Below are 13,896 nucleotides of genomic sequence, written 5' to 3' on the forward strand. Positions count from 1 at the left end.
TAATAGTAGTAAACACATAAAACTATGAATGTATGTACAATATACTTACACAAAATTTATAGTCATAAAAAGCATGCATTCCTAATAATACAGACTGAATTATTTTGAAAATCCTAATGACGAAATATCTACAAAACTTCATCATGAGAGCAACATCATTAATCCCAGAACAATAGCATCATAAAGGCAGCTTTTTAAAATGGTATGTGTAGCTTCAAGGAAATGAAAAAAAAATTCATAATCCATACAATTTTTTTTTTTGGATTCATGTAAGCTTTAATGTAAGGCAGTGAATTAATTTTATTATACTTCTCTATACATATAAAGTTACTAAGTAGATACACAAATACATATACATAATTACTAAGTAAGTAGGTAGGTAATTTCATTACTAATAAAATACACGTACTAGAGGGTATACAATACATATAGCTGTTATGCTGTTAAACATTTCATCACCTATTTTCCATAAGCAAAATAATTGTGGAAGACAGAGATTTGTAATTATAAATCTATATCACAGAGTACACAGTTATTATATTCCCTCATGCAAGACCTTAAACTAAATTAGTTACCATTTTAAAAATATGTTCCGCAAGGACAGTCACAACCTAAACCGATATAAGCCATATTGCAGAAAGAAAGTGCGCAAAAAAGTCTCTTCTCTTCATAATTACATTAAATTCTATTACATTAAATTGCTTTAATTTATAGGTTAGACAGGTATTTTTTTTTCTTAAAATGCGATATCTCGTATTTTAAAACTATTGTTAAATATATATTTGTTGAAGAGAACAAACCAAATTATTTAACTAATTGCCTTTTGATCATAGATTTAATATCGTCTAGCCACTGGTCTTTGTATTCCAGGCTCAATATTGTTCTGAATGACTGTGTACGTAACTTCTCGCACATTTTCCCAGTTAATAAATAGGCAACTGATTCAACACACAAAAATCCCATACCTTTACTCAGAGACCAAATATAAATTTTATCAGCATTTTCTGGTGTCATTTGGAACTGTAAAATTGCACTGCTAAGTAACTCTTTGAGTTTGTCAAACAAATATCTATCAGCCAACAAAAGGACTTCTAAATTAGTTTCTAAGGTTTCAGCCATAGGAAACACTTGTACATCACATTTTGGATTATTAATACCACAGTGCAAAAGAGTAAGTAAATATTCAAGAGCTGGTCTTGAGACATCAGACAATTTGACGCATTTTTCAATAGATTCTTTGAAACATCCCATTAACATAGCACTGAAATATTCTGAATTCTGGCACAGAAACACCTTATTTGCCTGTACAGTAGACAAGTCATCTAGTTGAAATATCACTATTTCATCTGCAGAGAGATTGTCTAATATTGGGTCATAGCTCACATAGACATGATCTTTAAACCTCTTTTCCAGGGATTTTGGATCCTTGATATGCACATTTGTAGCCAACTTTGCAAGAGCAGTTACACAATCTTGTATGTCTTCTTTAGAATCGGATATAATCGTAAACAAACAATTTAAGCCACTACAGTCAATGAAGTACTTCTTCAATGGTTTTTCGGTTCTGAAAGTAAAAATACAACATATTCAAGTACCTCTTTGAGAAAGAAGAAAAAATAAATAACAAGTGTTTTAAATTTTTCGAACGTACCTAACGATATAAGGTAACGTCAAAGCCAATGTTTGCTTCATAGTGCAACTGCCTTTTAAAAGCTGATAACTAATTTCACCAATTCCATAATTGGATTCTGCCAGGATTGTTAATTGTTTCAGCAGTTTCGCACTTAGTCTTAGTATCTGAAAAGAAAAGTAAAAAAGAAATTAAGACTTATTAAAACCAGAATAACTCTGTTGATTAGATTATATGCATCATTTTACACTTACTTGTTTACACTGTTGACATTTTGTGGGTGGGTGTTTTGAATTAACTGACATGCTGTGTAATCGTAAGGCTAGTCTGTGTTTTAGGATGCTCATCAAACACAATGCATTGCTGAAAAAAACCAAACATAATTGTTATTGACGATTCATATTCAGTACAAGTGTTTCATTTAATTTATATGTATGAAGTTGATATACAGACGACAACTACCTAATCAAGACTAAGTTTTTGTTGCAAATTCGTTCCTATTACAAGTCAACATAGATGTCTGAAAAGTGTAATATTTATTCAATTTTGACCAATATTTAATGTGCTCTTTACGTCTCTCCTTATCTTTTGAACCTATTAGCGGTACTAACTTTTGAACTAATCGGGGAACTACTTACCTGAGAACTCTGGCAAGAATACGGGCCGCTCGCCCCAGAGGGCGCTTGCACCTCTCGACATAATCCAGCAACGCGTTGAGGCACTCTCGGCCCGTCAGCATGTCCAAGGTGTGATTGGGCGCGGCTTCCTCGCGGGCGCCCCCGGTTTGGGTGCACGCGCCGTGAGACACACGGAATAAGAGCACTAGCACGCACGCTATACGGGATGTCTTTGTGTTGGTGTCTAGTTTTGACGCGGCTTCTAAAAAGACAATCACATAACAATAATTATTTTTATCCTTGTTGGTTTCCATTTTGTTATAACCCACAAAAAAGGTCAACAATAGCCAGTCGAAGTTTCGATTCCAGCATTTATGGACATTTTTGTTTGTAATTCTCTGTTTCCTATGCAAAATAATTGACTTTAACTATACTTCAAATCAATAACTAAAGACCTAGAGATTGGTCAGTAAGAGCAAACATCTTAGAGTAAGAAGAGTTAATTAGAATCTTATAACTACATTTATAAGTTGCTAACTTTTTACAAAAAAGATACGAAAAAACAATATCTACACAAACATGTACTCATTATCAAACTTTACCTTCTAACGGAGTTTCTCCATCGACACTTTCGTCGTCCTCCATGATAAGCTCGTCGAGGTCTTGCGCGACCTGCGCGGCGTCTAACTCCGCTGTGGCGCTGGCGGCCACCGACATTTCTACAGAGTCGCCCTCTGTGTCGCTGCATACCGGCGAGTAACGCCCTGATATCTCGGAGTCGGAGCTATCTGAAAATGTTAAAACAGATTGTTAATCATTTATCAATGGGTGGTAAAATTGTTCATGGCGTAAATTGTTTGGTGCCAGGTTATGCGCTTTAAGGTAGCCTTTCGAACTGAGCGTCACAGACGCAGCGTCTATAACTTTGGTCTTGTGCCACTAACGCCGCATCACTAACTCGCTTCGAAAGGCTATCTTAGACCAAAGTTATAGACGCTGCGTCTGTGACGCTTAGTTTGAAAGGCTACCTTTAGAGGTAGCCATTAGAGATACAGACGCAGCGTCTTTAGCTTTGGTCTTTAGTTCCACCAACGCCGCGTCACTAACGCCGCGACAATGTCGCTGCGTTCGAATGACGTTCCCTAGAATTTCATACATTTGTATAGAACATCTAATTTGTCGCTCTGTCGCGGCGTCACAGTCGCGGCGCCACTGACGCTATAGACGCTCGCTTCGAAAGGCTACCTTTAGCCTGGAAATTATAGAATGGTTGAGTCTCAACTACGAAATACGAATAGAAAAGATAGTTTCTTACCCTCATTGACACTAAAAGGTGATGTGGGACCAGAGCTGCTAGGACTCCATTGATAGTTGTTCCAGTAAGGACTAGCGTCGCCGCTGCTGACTCCTGATTCGGGACTCCAATCCCATCTAGCTCTCTTGTTACTGGATCCACCAGCATATTCCGGACTAAAGCCCGACGCATTCCCGTCGGAATAAGGCGACATCTGCCCTTGGTCGGATCTATCGGGACTCAATGGCGCGCGCGACGTTGATGGCTGCATATTCGAAGGCCATTCAGGGCTTTTAGGTTCCCAGTACACTCCAGCTGCCCAATCTTTGCTTGCCATTTTGATGAGTTGTGATTTCTATAAAATAAGGAATAAATTAGTATCCATAACTAAAAAATCTTTAAAACAACAATCGAAGTTACTCACTTTTTTGGCAACTTTAGGACTCCCCGACCTAGCTCTTTTTAGGCACTTACGTCTAGGCAACGCGTGTTCGTCTTCACTTAGGCTCTCGTCGCTCGCATCGCTATCGTCGATGGCGTCCACAAAACCAACAATCATGTTATCTCTTTCTATAACTACTTTCAACTCATCTTCAGTTTTTAATGTTAATTGTTTTTTGTTTCGGGATTTCAATTTATTTCCATCAGGTTCTGAGGCACTCACAGTGGCAATAAAAGTTTTTTGAGTAACATGATCTGCCTTAGTGTTGGAGATTGTTTTTTCTTTTACTTTGAGCAAATCTACAGCCTCACTTAACATATCTGCATGTTCCAAGTTATTATGTTCATAATCCATAGTTGTTAAATAATTTGTAAGTTCATCAGTCAATAGACCTATGAGACCTTCATTTACAAGTATTTGGAATGCTGAAAAAAATATTTCGTAAAGTAATGCCCAGTATTTGAAAGAGAGGAAATGCAGTAGTAGTATACTCTACTGCCTTGAATACAAAAACATAAATAATTGCTACAAGCCATTGGTGACAGGATAGAAGCCAAAGACTGTAGATACATACCTGTATCATCAAACACATACTGCAACAAAGCATGCATTGCAAATGGATTGACTCGAGCTGCTGCCACTAGCAGGGCCAGGCCACCACTGTGCCTCAATCTGGACCTGTTCACTGCTTCACCACTGAGCTGAGCTAAAGCTTTGGCAGCACCTTCAGGCCACCAAGATACACCTGAATCAAAATTAAAAATGCCTTAATACTGGGTTCAGAATTCAGATGCATAAACAGGGTACTGGTACTTTACCAGCACCAGCATGACTGGTTGTAATAATGTTATCAAATACAAAACTTTTCTACAAGATTAAAATAAAAATGCAAATCAAAACCCAACTTAAAAGTATTTTTGGGATATCTAAGTTATAAAGAAAGTTGTTGTATTTCCATTGACTTAAAAACTTTCTACAATTAATTAGTTTACAACTTTATTCACAACTTTAAAATTACCTAAAGTCTTTTGCAATATCCCCACAAGACACTCCACCAAGCCAGCAGTACCAAGTAAAGGCCTGCAAGAGGACAGGTAGCAAAGGTTCATGAGGCACTTGAGTGCTAAAGACTCAAAAGACTTTGTCAGGGCCACCAAGCATTGATAACCTCTCCCATCTCCTTGGATCTAAAAAAGAAGAAAGACTTCAGTTGTATACCTGGCTTGTGATATTAAGTGATTATGAATTTGTTATTGTTTCACTGTATGTTTTCCAAACAAAATAAAAAAAAAAGTCAACAAATTCAAATAAATTAAGTACATAGTAAATGTAGGTATTTAATTTAGGTCTCTTTTTACCTGTTCTGCACATTGAATAGATGAATGAGTAGTAAAATAGCCAAGGCATTTTAATATTCCAGTAATTAGTTCTTCCTGACTTTTCCTAAGCCCATCTGTTTCTTTTAAAGCATTGTTAGAGGACTTTATGATGCCAGCTGCTTCACACTCTGTTGTAAGTAATATGGCTATGCACCTCACAGCATTCTGGCTAAGCATTTCTTCTCTTTTGTCTACTACCATCCATAATTGTCTGCAAATTTTAAAATAGTAACACTTTAATAGTTTAGTGTTAGAGTTCCAAAATGATGAAATCAACAGAATTTTATATTTTAGCAAATTTTGTTACTAAGATAATGATTGTTAAATGTAATTAATTACCTTATTGCTCTAACAGCCATACTTAATGTGGCACAAGATGTATTTTTGTCTCTATTTTCAATGAGAGTGACGAGTGCTGCAACAGTGCCATGATTGTGCAAACCCTCTGCATTGCTCATCCTTTGTGCCAAGTTGCCGATTACTCGGCAAGCTCGGCCTACGATGCTATCACGGCACACTGTCTTCAATATAGCCACCAACGGTCCAAAACTATTTAATTTTCCAACCTATTAAATGACGCAAAGTTGGGTTTATTTTCAAATTCAAATGTTTTATTGCATATTAAGTGTATTATTTCAGAATAATAACAGTTTTATATTTTAATAATAATAAATCAATTAGTAATCTATTTGGCAAAACTATGAAATGGGTGATACAGTTAAAAAAAAAAGGATTACAATTCCTTTAAAAAAATTCGGTTTTATAATACCACCTACACCATGCTTAAATTACTACGTGCAATGCAATGTATAAAAGTAATCTATTCAGAGTGATAGGTTTGTATGTACTGAATTTAAGGGGTACATGACTCTCGCATATTGAGAAGACTAAGAACATGTTTAACTGACCTTTAAGCTGCTTTCTTCTTCTAAGCAACAATTTCCAAGTATGCTAAGCGTGATATCAAGGATTCTTTCATTAGGTTTACGCAAATGGGGCAGTAAATAATCCAGTCCACCACTCTGCCGAAACAGCTTAATACCTTCATCATTAGTAGTTATTTTACTTCTTATCTTAAGCAACGTTTCCTGTACGCGCGTTGAAGACGTCGATTTTAATCCTTCTAAGATAGATTTCACATAACTTTTATCCATTTTCAATTTAATTTTTATTCAAAACAAAACCATCTTTCGAGTACAAAAACTGTCATTTGCTGTCATTTTTTTGACGTTTTGGAGTATCCGAAATTCACACGATAAATTATTTCAGTTGTGGTCCGAAACAGGTAAAGTAAGAGCTATCGCGCACTGTATTATGTTACAGAATACACTCAAAACCACTTTTGACTGCAAAAAATCAGTCAAAAATGGTTTCGCTTGATTTAAAATTTTATCAATCAGTCAAAATTCATACAGAGTTGTATATGATTAGTAAAAATTACTTGGAAATCATATAAAATAGGTTCAAAATCATACACACACACGTTAGTGATTCAGTCAGAGGCAACCTTTAGCTCATGACCATAGAGAGAGACTTTTGTTTTATCTGTGCTGAATTTTATAAATTCCTCTGTCGTGTCTATGTCTTTGTGTGACAGAAGAAAAAAACATTTATGCTCTTTGGAAAAAAATTAAAAATTCGCGATGACAGGATTTGTGATACGTTTTTTACAGTGAAAATAATTTAGTTGTAAATAATAATAAACTGATAAACTGTAACATAAATTGGTCATGAAATCGTTTTGTGAGAGATGAGTGTCTTTGGAGATTTTCAGCGTGTCTGGGTGCAACGTTTTCCTGATAGTGCTTTGCCAGCCGCTTGGGAGGAAGATGTCAGAGCCAATTTGGCTAAACACAAACAGAAAGTGGCTATACTTAGAGAAGAATTGGAGAAGGAAGAATTCTACGTGGAATACCTAGAAACATTGTTGTCAGATGTTGAAAAACATAAAGCTGCAGCTCAAGGAAACAGAGGGGCTCCGCCCTCGGGAGCTGACGTGATCGAACCTGATGATAAGACTTCAGATAGCAAACAGGTAAATTTAAAATATGGCAGCAATTGCAACTAATTTCCAATGATTACGAATTTTCTGTGTTTATGTTGGTCAATCACTTCCATTTTGCTTGTATTCACATTTATTTATCATCACTAAGAATAAATATAATCGTGCCTTATCAGTAGAACTAACCCATGTACAAATATAATTACACCAACATTGTTAAAGTTGTATAACATTCAATGCATCAACTATTGATTGGTAATTGGATTCTGTAATTGAATATCAATCAAAACATTACTAATCTTCAATTACAATTTTAAAAATACTCATTCAAGTTTGTATATTATCCTTGTACCTACTACAATAAAACAACTTAATAATTTTGTAATTATATAATTGCTTTCACTGACTCATTTCTTTCATGAACAATGTACTGATTTAAGTTTAGTGATTGCTACATCAATATAAGAAGTACTTAATTGTTAATCATGTTAATGTACAGTATTAAAACTAGGAAGTGTTTTTGCCTTGAGCAGATAACCATAACCATGAAATCCATGGAAATTAATGTTAACAAATTATTCATAACTGTGTATTGATCTGTGAAGCGTATGAAAGTAACAGTTTTATGCAATTGCTAGTGAAGTTATTAGCAGTTAAAGTATATTTTGCTTTGAAACTATGATAATTGATTTCTTGTTTATTCATTAACAGTAAAAGCAATAGTTACTGTTATATCAATAAATAAATAAACTAAATAACAAATAAGTACTTATAAAATAACAAATACATTTGTGAAGTTATGACTAAAGAGCATTATGTTGTACAGTGTTAATTATGTTATTATGACTGTATTTAGTTACCTACTCCAAGAGATTAGATTGTAAAACATTATCTTTAGTTGATTATCATAGACATTTTTGTATGGAGCTCCCTAGTTCTCTTATAAACATTGATAAATATTACATTACATTAATATTACATCTGGATAACATATGCAATACCTATGTTATAAATGTGTTGAGTTTGAATTCATTCCCAGAACAAATGTCTCATTTTGTAATTATAAACATGGGTGTGTCATTGCTTTCATTAGTAAATATCCTGGTAATTGGATATAATGTACGCAGAAGTTTTGTCATTCCTAACTCAACCATTACCACTCAAGGTTAAATGTAACCTGTTTAATAAACATCACTTATTATTCCCAAGCCAAACTTTAATGTTAATTAACCATTTTTAAATGATTGCTTAAGTGATTAATAGCCGTAAGCACATAATTATTCATTTTAAAACCTTTATGCAATGGATGTTATTTTTATTGTACAGGGTTCAAATACGGACTCACTGTCGAAGAAAAGTGAAGTCAGTATTGATAGCAGTAATAAGAGTGATGACTCAACAGCTGAAACAGCTGAATGTGAAGATGTGCAGCTAAGAACGAAACCGGTCAGCGTGGGTGAGAGAAGCTCAGTGAACCAATGTATCAATGAGCTCTCATCAAATCTTGCTGCTGAGGCAGCTCGTCGAAGATGTAACAGTGAAGTGGTTCAGAGAACGGAGAGTAATCGAGATATTAGTGGTAATTTTTATGTTTTGTCTAAATTATACTGAATGGTAAAAAAAAATATACATAAATCTGTTCTAGTTATTATATTGTCATTATTATACATAAATTTGGTGTAGTTACGTAATTCTATTAATGGTTATTATTTTTCCTCATTACAGCAGTAGGAAAATCGAGTCCAACACAAGCCAAAAACCGTCCAGCGTCACAAGCGGGTGATTTTGTAACTGTCATCGAAGTAAATGGTCTGAAATTAGCAGAAAATGCAGCTAAAAAGGCAGAAGAGTCACCGCAGTCTTCTGAAAGTAGCCCTGTTGATCCAACAGCTATTGCCAAGAAAAAAGTCCCACCAAAGTAGGTGTTTTCATTCATTTTCAAAGCAATTAATAAACAGGGAACCCAAAACTGTCTCTCCAATTAGGGATGTAGAAATTAAGAGTATTAAATTTTTCGGTCACATTTTTGATCGTGAGTCACGCGATATGAGCATTTGTGACGCTAAAATCCACTTGTGTTAAGCTGCAAGCAGTAGCCATTATAAAATAAATGAAACTAATTATTTCTAGCTTGATATCATTGAGTGAATAATTTTATTTCAATCCCTTTTGAATACCTATTTGGACTAAAATATACATTTTCAGACCTCCACCAAAAGTGTTCAGTAAGCGCGGCGCTTCTCTGCCGGAGTCGGGGCTCGTCGACGACAGCCCGCCGTCCTCGCTCGGGAGGAGGATCCGCAACGCCGAGTCCCGGGAGTCCATCGCTAGTCGGGCTTCCACTCCCTCCATCAGCGAAAGGGTAAGTAATATTAGGATGCATGTCCGCCAGAGATGTGCGAGGATGCGTAGCGAGGAATGTGTTTGTAAAGAACCAATAGAATCGCTTCAGTTACCTCGCCTCGGTACATTTACGTAGCCTTATCCAGACCGCCACCGAAAGGGTTCAGTAAACGCGGTGCATCTCTGCTCTGCCTAACTAAACAATATTATTTTCTTTTCGATACTTTCATTGGTGTAAATTGATGCTTCGCCAATAGCTATCGTGTCTGACTATTTAAAAATCGAGTATTTAGGCCAGAATTATTATGTATTCGTAATAAAGCGTGCTTCTTACTGAAAATTATCATCAAATACCTAACCATGAACCTAAACCTCGAACATAAACCTAAAAAAGTATGTTTTGTTGCAGGTGAAAAGCTATGAGTCAATCAACTCCCTATCCTCCGAACGCAAGCGTTCCGGCGGCGCCGCGACCCCTCGCTCCATAGACGAGGAGGTGACGTCGACCACGCCCGACCTGCCCGAGGGCGACAAGTCAGCGCCCATCTCGTTGGAGAGCATCCCCGCCGCAGTCCCGCTGGCCGAAGACGAGCCGTATTACGACCAAGTGCCCGTGGATATCAATGACGGCGAATATGTTTACATTCAAGCAGGTAAATGACTGTTATAAACAAAACAAATCTGATAGATTCAGTACTGAATTGTCAAGCTACGAGTCAATCAATCAACTCTATCATCGGAACGTAAGTTATCTGGCTGCGCCGCGACCCCTCGCTCCATAGACGAGGAGGTGACGTCGACCACGCCCGACCTGCCCGAGGGCGACAAGTCAGCGCCCATCTCGTTAGAGAGCATCCCCGCCGCAGTCCCGCTGGCCGAAGACGAGCCGTATTACGACCAAGTGCCCGTGGATATCAATGACGGCGAATATGTTTACATTCAAGCAGGTAAATGACTGTTATAAACAAAACAAATCTGATAGATTCAGTACTGAATTGTCAAGCTACGAGTCAATCAATCAACTCTATCATCGGAACGTAAGTTATCTGGCTGCGCCGCGACCCCTCGCTCCATAGACGAGGAGGTGACGTCGACCACGCCCGACCTGCCCGAGGGCGACAAGTCAGCGCCCATCTCGTTAGAGAGCATCCCCGCCGCAGTCCCGCTGGCCGAAGACGAGCCGTATTACGACCAAGTGCCCGTGGATATCAATGACGGCGAATATGTTTACATTCAAGCAGGTAAATGACTGTTATAAACAAAACAAATCTGATAGATTCAGTACTGAATTGTCAAGCTACGAGTCAATCAATCAACTCTATCATCGGAACGTAAGTTATCTGGCTGCGCCGCGACCCCTCGCTCCATAGACGAGGAGGTGACGTCGACCACGCCCGACCTGCCCGAGGGCGACAAGTCAGCGCCCATCTCGTTAGAGAGCATCCCCGCCGCAGTCCCGCTGGCCGAAGACGAGCCGTATTACGACCAAGTGCCCGTGGATATCAATGACGGCGAATATGTTTACATTCAAGCAGGTAAATGACTGTTATAAACAAAACAAATCTGATAGATTCAGTACTGAATTGTCAAGCTACGAGTCAATCAATCAACTCTATCATCGGAACGTAAGTTATCTGGCTGCGCCGCGACCCCTCGCTCCATAGACGAGGAGGTGACGTCGACCACGCCCGACCTGCCCGAGGGCGACAAGTCAGCGCCCATCTCGTTAGAGAGCATCCCCGCCGCAGTCCCGCTGGCCGAAGACGAGCCGTATTACGACCAAGTGCCCGTGGATATCAATGACGGCGAATATGTTTACATTCAAGCAGGTAAATGAGTTGTAAACGGAAAACAAATCTGAGGTTACTCTATGATTGCTGAATCATGTTTCAACTAATCGAAATAGACTAGGTGTGCATGTAACTCATTCATAATTTTCCTGTAACCTTCAGTTACGATTTGCGGTAAAATTAAAAATAAATAGTTAAAATTAAATTTGTGGTAATATTATGAATAATATTACATGGTTGCTTTGTGGCATTTATTGCCAATAAAAATGTACCTTGGACACTGAATTCAATTAGAATATTATTATAACAATTTCTTGATATGGTTTGTTCCTTTTTTAGGTGGAACCGGGTCGAGTGCAGAAGACGCGTCAAGCGGCACCAGTACCCTGCCTTTGAGCGCCACGCCATCTGCGCCCACGGCGCCGCGTGCGCCTGAATCCCCGCCTTGTGCCGTCGCGCCCAACTACGTCAACATACACTACTTTATACAGTTAGTACCGCTCGTAGTTAAACTCAGCTCTTGACGAGTACTGGCCCTCAGTGCTATTCCATCAGTGCCCACCGCGTCCATCGGCCTTGCGCCGCAGCGCCCAACTGCTTCATACAATCAGTACCCCTCATCGTACTACTTTCGCTCTGCCCTGATGAACGTCGCGCCTTACGTCTGCATACATTATAACATTATTGTCTGCTTCGTACAGTCAGTACCGCTCGTTATTACTTACTGACTTACCACGCCCTAGAAGTATTTTTCATTCTACTTCTTACAAGTACTAGTAACCCTAGTAGCTGTTTCGAATCGCGCGATCCCGAGGTACTAGAGATTCATACATTCTGTCCACAAGCAGTCGCGAATTTTGACGTTTGCGCATGTTAAAATTCCGTCACCTGGACCAGCTCGTAGGATGCTGTTTTTATTACCATTCCTATTCTTCTCTATTTCTAATTATAATGTAACACGATTTAGGCAAGCGGGTGAAGGCCAAGAGCCAAGCGAAGCAGGGTCGGAACTGGCAGACTCCAGCGACACTCCACTGCTGCTGAGAACCATCTCCTCCGACACGGAAGCCAGCGCCACACCGCCGGCTCTGAGAAAACTGCAGCACCAGGCAAGTAACCAGTTTTGTGCTGTAGTAACGTATTCCAGAAACACCAATAGTAAGGAATAAATCGATATTACATATCTACAAAATGACACTTTGCTATGCTGTTGTATGTACTTGATCGTTTACTTCCTAGAGTAGCTTGATGACATACCACCACATTAACAACTGATAGACTAGAACTTTAAAAAGCCACGATAGCCGAACGGTGAAGGGGTCGGACTGGCCGACTCGTGATCCGGGGAACGCGGGTTCGCTCCCCGCCGCCGCTCGACTATTGTGGTAAGCTCACTCGTGACACAAGCATATTTAGCTTAGTACGAGGGGCTAACGGGAGTATTAGTAATTTGTGTAATAACAAATTACTAATAATCTTTAAAAAAAAAAAAAAAAAAAACTAGGCCCCTCGTCCACGGCGAATTTTTGTAGCGTAGCAGTAGCGATTCTGTCGCGCGTTCGCATCGATACAGTCGAATGCGGTCGCTAGCCGTGTACCCATCGCCCAAATTGCAACGCACACAGTAAAATGTCTTATCAAAATCGAATCCAGAGCCTCTGAAGCTTTCTCAGATGTGAAGTATGTATGAAAAGTGAATAAAATAAATTAAGAATTCAAAAAAGTTTAATATGAAAGTATAAATCAACTATTACCATTCGTTTTTGTCAACCTGTCTCTTAAACCCTATTTTAAATAACATAGATTTTATCCTGCCATTTTCCCACAATGTCGGTGTACCGCGGTGTGTTTTCGACTTTCCCGTTTATGACTGGGTTTGTGGAGTTTCTTATTGTGTCCCTGAAATCAATCTATTTTTTATGAACTATATTAGAAAGATCATAAAATATTCTACCTGTTATGGTCTGTATGTTATTTATGTCCAATTTATAACAGTAAATAAACTTAGAGCTAGGCTAATCTTAGTCAGTGTGCTTTTGCATCAGAACAAAATTTATAAGCTTTAAATTATAATGCATTTATTTATTTATTATTTACTAAATAATTATAAATAATTTAGTAAATAATACATTTCGAAAATTGCAGTGACTTTGCATATTTATATTGTAGTATATTTCAGGTAAGTATTTTAGTGTGAGCTACTGTTGAAGATATTAGATAGAAGATATTTTTACTGGAAAAATTATGCAATAACTGGCCTGTGAGTTACTTTAGTTTTCTTTTTATTCAGAGACTAGCTGACCCGGCGAACTTCGTACCGCCTTAGCGTAGAGATTTTCTTTATATTTTTTTCCGTAAAAACCTTGTACGGAGTATTAGAAAACTACAAAAAAAAAATC

The 13,896-nt window shown here is 38.1% G+C and overlaps 3 protein-coding genes across 3 annotated transcripts in view; 2 read left to right on the top strand and 1 right to left on the bottom strand.

The window, feature by feature from the left end:
- Window positions 1-762: 762 nt before the first annotated feature.
- On the bottom strand, window positions 763-6,568 carry LOC135075216 (uncharacterized). The gene is made up of 12 exons (XM_063969586.1): window positions 6,271-6,568; window positions 5,702-5,928; window positions 5,342-5,573; window positions 5,002-5,170; window positions 4,558-4,728; window positions 3,966-4,408; window positions 3,563-3,896; window positions 2,850-3,035; window positions 2,269-2,509; window positions 1,885-1,993; window positions 1,652-1,797; window positions 763-1,564 (listed from the first exon to the last, which is right to left on the bottom strand). Exons 1-12 carry the CDS (start codon window positions 6,514-6,516, stop codon window positions 805-807), a joined length of 3,264 nt encoding a protein of 1,087 aa, XP_063825656.1. The 5' UTR covers window positions 6,517-6,568; the 3' UTR covers window positions 763-804.
- A 422-nt stretch (window positions 6,569-6,990) lies between these two features.
- Window positions 6,991-13,823, top strand: LOC135075383 (muscle M-line assembly protein unc-89-like). Its single transcript, XM_063969828.1, has 12 exons — window positions 6,991-7,397; window positions 8,691-8,943; window positions 9,090-9,282; window positions 9,570-9,726; window positions 10,117-10,360; window positions 10,490-10,654; window positions 10,784-10,948; window positions 11,078-11,242; window positions 11,372-11,536; window positions 11,837-11,987; window positions 12,465-12,606; window positions 13,788-13,823. The coding sequence occupies exons 1-12, from the start codon at window positions 7,113-7,115 to the stop codon at window positions 13,821-13,823; spliced, it is 2,121 nt and encodes a 706-aa protein (XP_063825898.1). The 5' UTR covers window positions 6,991-7,112.
- Window positions 11,358-13,896, top strand: part of LOC135075225 (breakpoint cluster region protein) — a 31,848-nt gene continuing 29,309 nt past the window's right edge. Inside the window, exons 1-3 of the mRNA XM_063969595.1 lie at window positions 11,358-11,536; window positions 11,837-11,987; window positions 12,465-12,606. The gene's annotated coding sequence lies outside the window, so the exon portion shown is untranslated. The remainder of the gene's footprint in view (window positions 11,537-11,836; window positions 11,988-12,464; window positions 12,607-13,896) is intronic.

This window comes from Ostrinia nubilalis, chromosome 10 (assembly GCF_963855985.1).
Source record: "Ostrinia nubilalis chromosome 10, ilOstNubi1.1, whole genome shotgun sequence".
Lineage (NCBI taxonomy): Eukaryota > Metazoa > Arthropoda > Insecta > Lepidoptera > Crambidae > Ostrinia > Ostrinia nubilalis.

Coding starts and splice junctions, on each gene's coding strand:
- LOC135075216 (XM_063969586.1), bottom strand. CDS start 6,516: ATGGATAAAAGTTATGTGAAATCTATCTTAGAAGGATTAAAATCGACG. Junction 5,929..6,270: donor AAGAAGAAAGCAGCTTAAAG/GTCAGTTAAACA, acceptor GTCATTTAATAG/GTTGGAAAATTAAATAGTTT. Junction 4,729..5,001: donor GATATTGCAAAAGACTTTAG/GTAATTTTAAAG, acceptor ATTTTGATTCAG/GTGTATCTTGGTGGCCTGAA.
- LOC135075383 (XM_063969828.1), top strand. CDS start 7,113: ATGAGTGTCTTTGGAGATTTTCAGCGTGTCTGGGTGCAACGTTTTCCT. Junction 8,944..9,089: donor GAGTAATCGAGATATTAGTG/GTAATTTTTATG, acceptor TCCTCATTACAG/CAGTAGGAAAATCGAGTCCA. Junction 10,361..10,489: donor ATATGTTTACATTCAAGCAG/GTAAATGACTGT, acceptor CTCGCTCCATAG/ACGAGGAGGTGACGTCGACC.